Source organism: Argiope bruennichi, chromosome 8, assembly GCF_947563725.1.
Source record: "Argiope bruennichi chromosome 8, qqArgBrue1.1, whole genome shotgun sequence".
NCBI classification, from domain to species: domain Eukaryota; kingdom Metazoa; phylum Arthropoda; class Arachnida; order Araneae; family Araneidae; genus Argiope; species Argiope bruennichi.
The window spans coordinates 111,727,335-111,740,003 of record NC_079158.1 but is presented as its reverse complement, the minus strand read 5'-3'; the positions used below and the strand labels follow the sequence as shown (position 1 = coordinate 111,740,003).

Genomic DNA, 12,669 nt, shown 5'->3' with positions numbered 1-12,669 from the left:
GATAAGTTTATCAGAGAGCACAAGAGAAAGCTTTGTGAAGTCAACTTCCGCTGTTTCTGTATGCAACACCTTATCGAATTTTTAATAATGATGATGATGTCGTGTCCGCGTTACCACGGAAAGGGGGTGCAGTAGCTTCTGAGGGTAAAGACCCCTGAGCACCCGAGGACAGAAGTCTGACTTCTAGCTCATATGAAGATGACACACACACTTTCGTTTACACAATCCCTTTTTACAGGGGGGCACATTCACACACCTCACAGATAGAACACAGATGAAGAGCAACCATGCCCGAAACGGGATTCGAACCCGGGACGCCCAGATCATGGGGAAGATGCGCTATCCCTATGCCAGGACGCCAGCATCGAATTTTTAATGGAAATTTTAATTATATAATTTTCTATGCCTTTTTTAATTGTTTGTTGTTGACACTTATATATAACATATAAACTTAAACATCAATTATATTGTTTGGAAGTGAGAATCAAGTATACAATTACGAAGCAAAATTCGAAAATAATATATATATATATATATATATATATATATATATATATATATATATATATATATATATATATATATATATATATATATATATATATATATATATATATATTATATAGAAGTACTCTAATCTATTTAGGGTTTGTACTCCCTTAAAAATTTAATATTCAAACAATCCACCGAAGGAAGTTTCTAAAGTATCTGATATAAAACTTCTTCAGAAAGGCGGATTCAAAAAAGCTTTGAAACTACCATATAAAGATGAATTTTAATAATAATTTTTAATTATTATTTTTAATAATAATTTTATTTTTTATAATAATTTTATTTTTTTATAATAATTTTATTTTTTTAATAATAATTTTTTTAACCGAATTTTTAATAATAATTAAAAAAATATTTTTTTCTTATTTCTCATAGTAGTATAAACAAATATTACTAATGAGAATTATTATTATCTTAGCACCCAGTAGATTTTAAATGGCATGGTGAAAAATAGAATAAATTTCTTGAATACAATTACAAAGTAAAATTTTAATAACTGTAATGTATCTAATGTAAACGTATTATAGATGGCAAACTGTAATATACCCTGTAACTGTAATGTGTTTATCATGACTTATTTTATTTCCAAAACAAATTATGGCTATTACCACTATTATAGCATACTCCAGCAATTAATTAGTAGCAGTGAACTTTGCTTCGATTTTTTTTTTAGGATGTGAAGAATCGAACAAAAATCAATAAATTTGTTATCTACAATGTTACATCATTTTTTTTTGTTCAATAATATTAAAAAATAAATTTATTAGTATTAAAATTTCTTGGTTTTTATTTTTAAAAGCATGCAGGAAGGTTATAGCCGTCATTTGTCCACATAATGTCAAAAAATGTCAATGGCCATTCATTCCGTAAAAGTTTAAAAAAAAAAAAAAGCTTAGAATATAGTGAGTGGAAGATGTGACGAAGAATTACCTCGAACTGTTGCGACGTAGGTGAAGGGACGGGGGTGCGCTTGGGGGAGGAAGGAGATGTGATGGTGGAGGAAGGCGGAAGTCTCGTCCTCCACACCATCGTCTTGCCTCCCATGAGCAGGGGCGGGGGCTCCTCCCCTTCGAAATGGCGGCTGTAGGCGTTGGTGTCGGCGAGGGGCCATAGCTGGGGGCTGAGGTGGGGCAGTATGCCCTCGTGGTTGCCCCCGCCGCCATCGAATACGCTGTTTTGTCGTTCAAGCTGGGGCATGGCCTCGCTTTCTTCGCTCGGTGCACCACCCTCGCTGCATTCGAGCAGGGGCGGCGCCGTCGACTGTTCGTCCTTTGAGACGGCCTCCTTCAGCTCGGGGTCCAGTTCTGGAAAAAGATTAAAGCTGTCAAAATATGTAGAAATTGTAATTTTAATACAAAAGATTTAATAATATGCCGATACAAGTGTTTAATTCAGTACTACCAAATCAAACAGATATTTGTATTAATCAGCTGTAAGAATTTGTAACATTCCGTTTCCATAAGGCGATTAATTATAGAAAAGAATTATAATGCGTGTAAGATTTAAGTGTCAGATGCGCGTAAGTGTTTAATTTAGAATTACTAAATCAAACTACAAACCGATATTTGTATCAATTGACTGTGAGAATTTGTAACACACCGTTTCCATAAGGCGGTTAATTATTAAAAAGAATTTTGATGTGTGTAAGACAAATTTATTTGGCAAAATACAAATATATTTTTTTCTAAAATAAACGGTGATGTCTTCTATATGATCTCTATACAACGTTATAGCTAAAGGTTGGTTGGTTGGTTTGGTTTGGTTTTATGGCGCAAGAGCCATCTTTGGCCATACTGCGCCAAGCATATAGAATAAGCTTGAACCCAAAGTTTCAACAAACTTGAACATGCAACTTCAATCTAACCTTTTAACAAAGTTGAATATGTAACTTGAACCCAACGTTTCAACAAACGTGAAAATATAACTTGAACCCAACGTTTCAACAAACTTGAACTTATAACTTCAATCTAACCTTTTAATAAACTTGAACCCAGCGTTTTCAACAAAGGAAATCATAAACAATAATATCATGAAAAATACAACAATTCTATAATTGTATAGATTAATGACTTCACACAAAATAACTGGATCATCCTGTTCTGTCAATTTGATTGGGTCGTTTATTTTGCCAAGACAATATTCAATTGCTTCAGATTTATCGTTTCTATGGAGTTCCATGGGGATAACCCGACTTCATAACGTTGAAAACCCCTTCATGTGTCGCATCCAACAATTTGTGTTAATCTGAGGCTAAAATGATGATTGGAGAAATTAATTACCGCTTTCCGATCTCTTGTCGTTATTTCCGTTTCCAACTGCTTTCTTCCTGGAGGGATGGATGGGGGGCTGAGACATGCTGGGTGTGTGGTCGGCGCTGTTCATCCGGGGTCGCTTCAGCTTTAGGTGGTGAAACAAGGTCATGCTTACCTTACACCACCGCACAACTACAATCATGGCTCCTGAAAATCAAAACAAACGATTAGCCACCAAGTTCAACATCGAACAGTATGCAAGACAATAATGAATCTATTACAATATTATAGTTCACACATTATTAAAAGATGAACAAGACGTTTCTAGATTACGTAAATTTAAAGATAATTCTGTGTTCAGATGACGAAATGTTGCACGTCACTTTTTCAAGGAAAAAAAAAATGATGCTGATTTAACAGGTCAGCAATTTTAAGATTCAAAATAATAATAATAATAAAAAAAATCCCTTAAGTTATTTTACTTGAACAACTGGGTAATTTTACGTAAAAACATCTAACGATTTCCTAAATGTTAATAAAATAACTCAGAATTAAAAAAATTCAAAAATTTAGGAAAAGTAACATAACATTTTGTTATCTAAGCATGAATTTTTATTGAACGCAAAACTGATATCAAATTTTATACCAGAAAGTTACTTTTACCGTCTTTTTTTATAATTTGACACATTCTTGCTAACAGTGTACAGAAACTATCTATATCCCACTACTAAATGGTCTTTTCCCATTAAATCATTTAACATTTGGACAGTCTAAGCTGATTTTTTTTAAACTACAAACTCAAAATTAGCCAAATCTCTTCCGATTCAGTGCAACTTATTCTATGACACATCTGCAACAGACCAAAATTTTTTTTAAAACTATATTCCGAGGTTTTTTCAAAGTTGAGGAAAAGTTCACAATACATCATTCAAAAGAATATTGCTTGGTTTGGCTATTTTGGGATGGGCCTCGTAATTTTGAACCGCGGTCAGATGACGAGGACGACACCTGAGCTGGCACCCTCCTTTCAACACCACACCATACCAGCGGGTGGACGTTTGGTCATGACGGATTTAACTTGCAGCAGACCCCCTTGCACGACGGTTCTTCGGTGCAATCGATTCAAAAGACATTGTGCAGAAGTTAGGTAATCTTAAAATGATTAGAACAAAATGGAGCGGACCAAACTATTCCATCTAAAAGAATGGATTAAAATGTACCGATTAATAAGGTGTTAGAATAAATATGAACTTGTATGATATAAAAGAAAAATTTATTATATCAAATGATGGAAAGATTGCAAGAAATTTCAAAAGTCACCAAAATGAAGAATTAATAATTTTATTGAATTCGTAATAGATTGTAGCAAAAGATATGGCAGTAACGGAATCAAATGCCAAACTTATGAGACAAATTTAACATATAACTCATTAATTTAGTATGTTGCTAATAATGAATTGACAACAGATATTTGTATTATATAAAAATTTTTCTAGAATATATATAAAAAAATTAGCGCAACTACAATAAGGACGAAAACCATTTTCCCTATTAATAGTTTATACAATAACTGTAATATTTTTAGAAATAGTTAATATTTATAGTTAATATTAATAATTTAATCGAATTTTTTAATCTGATATAACCATATTGGAAAGAATTTCTCAATTCATTATATCATTGCTATAAATAAACCAAGATAGAATCCGTATTTTCTTTTGTTTCTTAACAACCATATTCATACAAAAAAAGCGGGCCGCGGTGACCTGATGGCAAGGTCTCGGCTTGTGACCATAGGGTTTCAAGTTCGAGACCTGATTCCACCGAAGAGCCGTCATGTAAGGGGGTCTGTTGCACGTTAAATCCGTCAAGATCTCCAGCTGGTGTGATTCGGAGAGGGGGATGCCAGCTCAGGTGCCGTCCTCGTCATCCGACCGCGGTTCAAAATGACGAGGTTTGTCCCTAAATAGACGTAGAGATATAATGTTTAATGAAAGTTGATTGCAAATACATGTATCCTCTGAAAAAAAAGTAAGAAAAGAAAAAGAAGTCTTACATTTCTAACTTTTATCAATATTGTAATATGATATTGTAATATGTTTTAGATTTGGTTGTCTGGTTGGACTATATCAGCCATAGCATCTTCGATCCAACAGTTGTTTTCTGTGGGTTATGCATCAAGTTACATTCTGTATTTAAGATTTTAGCTTCACGCAAATTATTGAAAATAACCAATATTAAAATCTTTATCAGATTAAAAATTAAATTATTTATAAAATGCTTATATCCATATATTTGTCAGGGAAGAACTAATAGTGTTTCGCACCGCGAAGTGGTGGCCAAAAACCTTTATAACAATAAATTTGTCCATGATGGTAATTTTATGAATCAACTAACTATATCAACATTTTATTATTATTTACTAATACAGGAAATAAATATTTTATTTTTATTAAATCTAGTAATCGTAATGCTAATTAAATAATTGGAAAGACACAGCGAAAGCAGGGTGAATAGTGATATTTTTTTGGTAATAACAAGGAATAATTTTGAAAAATGAAAAACACATGAACGGTTATATAGTTGTTTTCCTGATGTTACCGTTTCAATAAAAGAAATACGCATTTACAGAGACAAAAAGAAGAAAAAAACATCGACTGATTTGAAGGACAGAAAGGAGGGGGTGAAAGAGAAAAAGAATTATCTTTGAAGTGAGAAGACTAGTACGAATTTCGAGCAAATACATGGCAAAATGAGAACACGGGTAATTAATCTGTGAGGTTACAATAAACTTGACATCTTAAAATTGTGAGTCAGAAATATTTCTCTCTCTAATAAGTGAAGCAAAATATCTCTGAAGAATAACAAAAATCATTTTATTGGTGAATGCCATAGGTGAAGAGATGGCAAACGGCACCTAGGGGGGGGGTCTAGTATTTATTTTTCTCTCTTTTCTATTCTTAATTCGAAGTTCCTCTAAACATTCGGCTTCAGGTTTATATATATATATTATTATATTATAAACCCTTTGCTGCATCACTGGCAAATGGTTTTTTTCAAAAATAGGTGAGAACGGTAAAAAGTCGAATTATTGTGAAGATAATAACAATTTCAAAACAACTTTCTTTATAAAACCGTTTGCATTTTTTTTTTTTTTTTCAAATTTCTTTTTTCGAGAAATTACATTGGATTTTATTAATACAAATAGAATTGAAATGGAAAAAAAATTCTTATTCCCAGATAAAATATTTGCTATTGTAGTTTCAAGACATTATCTAAGTTCGGGAGTTTTATTATCATTTAGAATTTAAAATTTTTGTAAATTGTTTAGAAGAAAACTCCTGCGAACTGACAGTCAATTAAAATTTATATGTTACCAGATGTTGTTTATTTCAGTCTACATAAAAGTTTACATTTTGAGAAACTTGTTTAAATACTCAAGAATTAAAAAAAAAATTTAAAAAAATCGGTGAATAGTCATATTTCAAGGAGAGATTTTGAAAGATTTTGCGCCTCTAAATCCAAATCTTTGAAAGGTAAAAAGTTGTAATTTATTGCAACTCTTTATTGCATCAATGTGTCTCCCAGAAAAGGACATTTTAATTGCTGCTTTATGTAAGGAAAAATACAAATGAATTTTTAATGTTCTTGTTAAAAAACCTTAAACTTTCAACTTAAACCTTAAACTTTTCGAATCATAAATCTGTATTAAATGTAAATTAGTTTAATTCCTGATATTATAAAAGGATCAGCGAACTTTCAATTACAAAACATTTCCTTCAACGACTAAACTTTCTTCTTAACTTAAATCCTTCTTTCCATACATTTTCTAATGCAAAGTTGATATATATATATATATATATATATATATATATATATATATATATATATATATATATATATATATATATATATATATATTTCAGCATTTTAAATGGAACAGATATATCTGATGTTACGTAATGAAAACAAAACGATACCACAGAAATGTAACATAATGTTAAATTGTTTCTCTTGTGTTTAAGCATATTCTTTAGGCAGATAAGATTTTATCTAAAAGTAAACGAAGCAATCACTCTTCAACTCAGTATCTCTTAGAATATCTTTCTTTTTTTTAAATTTCAAAAGTAATTCTCTGCGTGTCTTTACAATCGAGAAGATAAGTAAGGGCATTTTATGAAGCCAGACTTTTGTAGAAAGATATCCAAAATTCAAATGAAAGTATTTGTTAGAGTTTTGACTCCCTCCTTTGGAGAAAAGGGGAAATTCTGTTCCCCTAACCAGATGTACTCGAGACGCCGACCCGGCGACATGTACATACTCTCCCTCCCGTCTTTGTGTTGTGATGTGTTTGTGTGGTAGCTTAGAAATGTCCGTGTCCATATATGTGTGAAAATAAACCTATGAAAGTTCAACTCCTGCTTCGTCATTTATGGAATTGTCATGCACTGACTGAACAGTATTTCTTCCAACAAAACAAACTGATGACATCAACATTATATATATATTTATATATAATGTGATAATCAATTCACCGCATTGACCGGTTATTATAAATACTTCTAGTTAATTTTATTGAAAATGACTACTTTCATTGACCTTAACATGTATACTTACTACATTCTTTTTACACTCCCTTTTAAATAATAAAAAATAACAATACATCTTTAAATCTACAGAATTTGGATTCGGAGGCATACAGAAGCAGAATTCCTTCTCTTAAATTATAATTATTAATAATAATAATACCGGGAAAATTTAACAAAAACGAACTTTTGAAACTAGTTGTTAGGCTTTCTGTTTCCAAAACCATAAAACAAATGAATAAACCCATAAAGCATTCTATAAATAAATCACTGACATCATTTTTAAAGATCTTCTTATCGATAACCAAAAGCTTCGAAAAATAATTTTATAAAAGTCAATAATTTTGAAAATTAACATAAGCGAAGATTCAAAAATTAAAAAACAAAAAAATGAAAAATGTATCGATTAGCATTTTCAAACGCTTTATAACTGTCAAGATGAAAAATCTCTGGAATGTCTTACTACATAAAACAAGTGGCAAAGGTTCGACATTAAAAGAAATGATAATAAAGAAATAATTATGCATAACAAAAAAATTTAAATAAATGATCACTTTCAGCGGAAAGAATGCGAAACTTCATAAGTAAACTTCATAAAACCTGCAGGTGTCTCGCGCAGTTGACATTATCTTGACTAGAGCAGAGATGAAAATCGCACATTGTTGCCCTCCCTCCCAACAGACCCATTCCACCCCTTCTCGTGTGCTTGGTCTCGCCCACGCCTGTCGGGCATTGACCCCGCTCTCTTTGTCTCCGACAGACAGACAGGCATTCTAGAGTGCTGACCTTTTCCCACTTGAGATCGAATTCTTGCTTTTCCAAGAACAAAATGCATTTCAGGTCAAACAACGCCTTTGGAACTAGGGAAGTAAGGCTATTTTAAAAATGGATGGAATGAAATAGTTTGTTCCCTCCTACACGCGTTTTAGAAAAAGATTTAAATACGAAAAGCATATATAACAACAGGCCTACGTGATTGAGACATATCACCGATCTTCCTTTGCCTTTTAATACTGTTTTATCATAAGCCGATAATAGTAATATTTTTTAAAAACATGTTTTAAGCATAGAAATATATCGGACTTCACATATGGAATCATTTAATAGAATATTTTGGACAATTTAAAAGTTTAAACAGGTATGTTTCAAATGTGATACAAATGTTTAACATATGGTAAATATTTAAAAAATACTGTCATTAAACGATGATCAACGTAAACTTTAGAAGAATTATAAGGAACTAAATTAAAATTTTCTCTAATGAATCTTGCAATTTTTTTTCACTAAAATATATATATATATATATATATATATATATATATATATATATATATATATATATATATATATATTATTTGTCCAAATTGCTTCCATTAAAGAAATTAAATTAATATTGTAATTAATTAAATATTTTTAATAAGAAGAAATCATGAAATACTATCTACTGCTTAAAAAAATCTGGTATCGAATAAATATTAATTTAACGTTTAATGAACACTTTCTATTAAAAAAATAATGATCAACTGTTAATATGTAATGGGCATTAAAATGCATTAGCGCTAACTTATTTACGTTCTTTTAATAAGAATTTTCATTTCATGTTTCTTTAAATGATCTTTTCTTATGACTAAAAGATAATTTTTTAACCATAATTAAGAATTAAAAAAAAAAAAAAAAAAAGAGCATTTCAATGCAAATGCAAGTTTAGCAAAATTAATTTTTTTCTCCCGTAAAGAGTTATTACTCTTTTCAAAACCCACTTTATTTTGATACAATTTTTTAAACTAATCAATTTTATCAGATTTCAGAAATATCCTATTTCCAAGAAAAGAGATTTTTTCTTCCTTGCGTATTTCGAAATCTTGAATTTGATGTTACAGAGTGACATAGTGTTCTAAAATAGATGTGTTCATTTTTTCATCCACCCTTTTTTTCCATGTGAAAAAGACAGATAAGCACGAATTGAAGGGGGGGGGGTAACCCTTGCGAAGCACATTTGAAAGAATTTGGCAGCATCACAACTTTTTCGACCCCTATCCCCCTAAATATTTACCCTTACTCCACAATACTTCAGTGTTTGCTTTTTTTTTCTCTTTCCTCCCACCCCTCCCCTGGCCAGTGTAAGTAATGACGTCAGTGAATCTGGAAATAACTTTGAAGGGAAGCAAAAATTAGCTTTGATGAAAAATAAAAACAAGTCTCCTTAAAAAATTGTAGTTTTTAAAAAAACAAAAGACGCTAGGAATAATAATAATAAAAAAAGAAAACAACTATCATTAGTGCAAAATAGTTTCTTCTCTCTTTTTTTTTTTTTTTTTTTTTTGTCATATCTTCCCTTTCTGCGTAGCAACAATGATCTAACAATTCGTTTTTCTTTCTTTCTTTCTTTTTTTCCCCCATGAATAGAATTTTTTGAAAGTTTAGCAAACTAAACTAACTAATTTAGCAAACAACTAAATCTTAAAGAAATGTACTTTGGTACATACCTATATTAAGAACAGGAGAAAAAAAAAATGTAAACATTCAATTTTTATAAACTTTCGGATACAAAATTTCATTTTAATTAAACCAACAATAACTTTGCTTCAAATCTATGAAATACAAATTTCAATTCCTGGAAAAACTATTTTAAGAAACATTTCAGAAGGAATATAAAATCTGCATTCATATCATAAAATGTATTATTTTCTCATTGATGACTACGATAATTGAGATATAAACATAAACTATGAAAACTCTGTTTTGAAATAAACAATACTTGCTTTATTAAAGTCTATTAAACATTCTGAAATATTAAGACTATGATTATGATAAATATTTTATATTGAGACATTATGATTTACGTAGTAAACCAACAGCTATTTTTTATCATGTGAGAACAAGATATTGTTTTTGGTCAGGGAGTTTTGAAGCTCGTGTAGGCAATAAATAATTGAAGCTCGAAATCGCGTAGGCAATAAATAAAGCATAAATTGCAATTTTCATCTTCATCTTTATATATTCATCTTCATACATAATAATAATACCAGTATTGCATTATTATTATGTATGCTTCTTTGAAAGCAGATGCGTTTTTAAAAGGTTGACCTGATGTTAAGAGACATGGGGTCTTCACCATGGTAATCCTACGGGGCTATAGAAGACCCCTTCCATGGAGTCATCTACTGCACATGCGCAGATGATTTTCGTTATATCTCGTAAACTATATATGTTAGGGACTTGGGGTTTCCACTTAGAAGTACCTCCGAAAGTCCTCTAAGCCACCTCCCCCCTCTAAGCAAATCATCGAAAACAAAATGTTCTCACATGATAACTTGATATTTGGGATAACAGATTCCATTTTTTTTGTAATTTTTTAAAATATTTTATTTAGTTCTGCAAATTTAAATGAAAGTTTTAATTATTCATTTAATATGCAAATGAAATTTCATTTATTACAGGGCAAATTGAACAAGTTAAATTTTCCTCAAAGGTCACTGAACTTCGATCTTTTTGTTGGCAACAGTAACATATTTTACTACCTTACAAATTATCATTCGCTGAATATTTGTAACATGCAGAAAAAGCAATATGGTAGTTGTATGAAATCATAAGAAACTCTTAATTCAAATCTTGTAAGTAATTTTTTTAAATTAAAAACAAAAATTTGATATTTATCCCAAGGGGAAAAAGTACAGCTCCGCACTTCCTCCTGGTAACGAACTCTGGGGAATAAAAGCAATAAAAAAGTGAAATCTGTCCCAGTAACACAGTCTACACAAAACCCGTTTTAAAATTAACATCAAAACGAAACCGGTCAAACCGTTACAGTCCGGCTTCAGTTGCTTCAACTCGTTTGTTTACTATCAACACTTCCTTTACAGCTCTGCCATCTGGTGGCAGTAAATGAAAATAGATTTTAAAAAGAATAGTAATATTTGATTCTGATGCATCGTAGTATGATGGTAATTTAACGTAATTTTGTGAAATACAATTTTAACATTAAATTAATAAAAATGTTAAGAAAAGATACTAACAGCTAACTGTTTGATTTGCAAACAATTAGAAAAAAAGTTAAAATAAATTTTGATTTAGTTGAAAATAGTTAAGCTTGGCTTGACACAAATAAAAACTTAAAGTAAATTTAAAATATCTGCTAATTTTTGTAACAGAATATGGGATTCAAATACAGAGGGGGCTCTTTGAGAGTGAACTAAATAGAAGCTATAAAGAATATTTTTTGATACATGATTTTAAACGAATCGCTTCGTTGAACGAAACGTAATGAAATTTTACTAGATGCAAGTAATTTGAAATGTGTATTCAAGAATGATGTGAGAAACAGTGATTCAGCTGTCACAGTTACAGTTACAAAATTTCAAAAAGCAAAACTTTTTTTCCCTTTTATATTTGAATGTAAAGTTTACAATAATGATTTTAAAAAATATAAGTGGTTTTGAATTTATATATTTTCTATTTAAAAATGCCAACACTGAGCACAGATTATACAAAAAAGGTGAAATGACCAATTAGGGAAGAGAAGCAGCAAAAAAGCACATAAAACTGATGTGAAAAACAGTGGTTCAGCTGTAACAGTTACAGTTACAGAGACAAAAATTTATAAATTTCAAACCTCAACACCTTTCTTTTTTATATTTAAATTAACTTCCCAACAATGTTTTTAAAAAAATGAATGGCGTTGGGAAGGTACTTACAATGTAAAAACACCAGCACTAAGCAGAGATTATACAAAAAAAAAAAAAAAAAAAAGGATGAAAATAACCAATTAGTACAGAGAAGCATCAGAAGAGCAAAATATTTTACTAAATTAGTTTTTAGTGTATCTTCACATTATTATTGAATACGAAGGCAGTAGCATGAAAAAGGCTTTAATTATCGTAACAAGGGGCGGGGCTTACACTCTGAAGACTGAGTTACTACTTCTATTTTTACACTCTGTAATTAGATATTACCTCTATTCTTACATTCTGTAGACTGAGTTTTTAGCTCTAGTTTTACACTTTGTAGACTGAGTTCTTACCTCTACTGATTTATTAACACATAATTACTATTACTTCTGCATTTGCTCCTTCATGCTCTATAGTAAAAATGATTTATATGTATATATTTAATTTACTCTTAAAATTCGTCCCATGATTTTAGGAATATCTTGTATATATCTAACAGGCAATTTATATTTTAGAAGGTATGGTTTCCAGAAGTACATTCCATGCTTTTGATTCTAAAAAAAAAATTATTCTTCCATTCATTTTTGTAGCTTTATTTCAATTTTGATAGAA

General features: G+C 30.5%; 1 protein-coding gene across 5 annotated transcripts in view; it reads right to left on the bottom strand.

Annotated features, from left to right (window-relative positions):
- LOC129981312 (hormone receptor 4-like) overlaps nucleotides 1-12,669 on the bottom strand; it is a 270,236-nt gene that overhangs the window by 22,718 nt on the left and 234,849 nt on the right. For all 5 annotated transcript variants that reach the window (XM_056092099.1, XM_056092100.1, XM_056092101.1 and 2 more), the window contains exons 2-3: nucleotides 2,832-3,011; nucleotides 1,483-1,856 (exon numbers count right to left, since the gene is read on the bottom strand). In XM_056092099.1, the coding sequence (XP_055948074.1) occupies nucleotides 1,483-1,856; nucleotides 2,832-3,006 (549 nt within the window). In that variant the 5' untranslated portion in view covers nucleotides 3,007-3,011. The remainder of the gene's footprint in view (nucleotides 1-1,482; nucleotides 1,857-2,831; nucleotides 3,012-12,669) is intronic.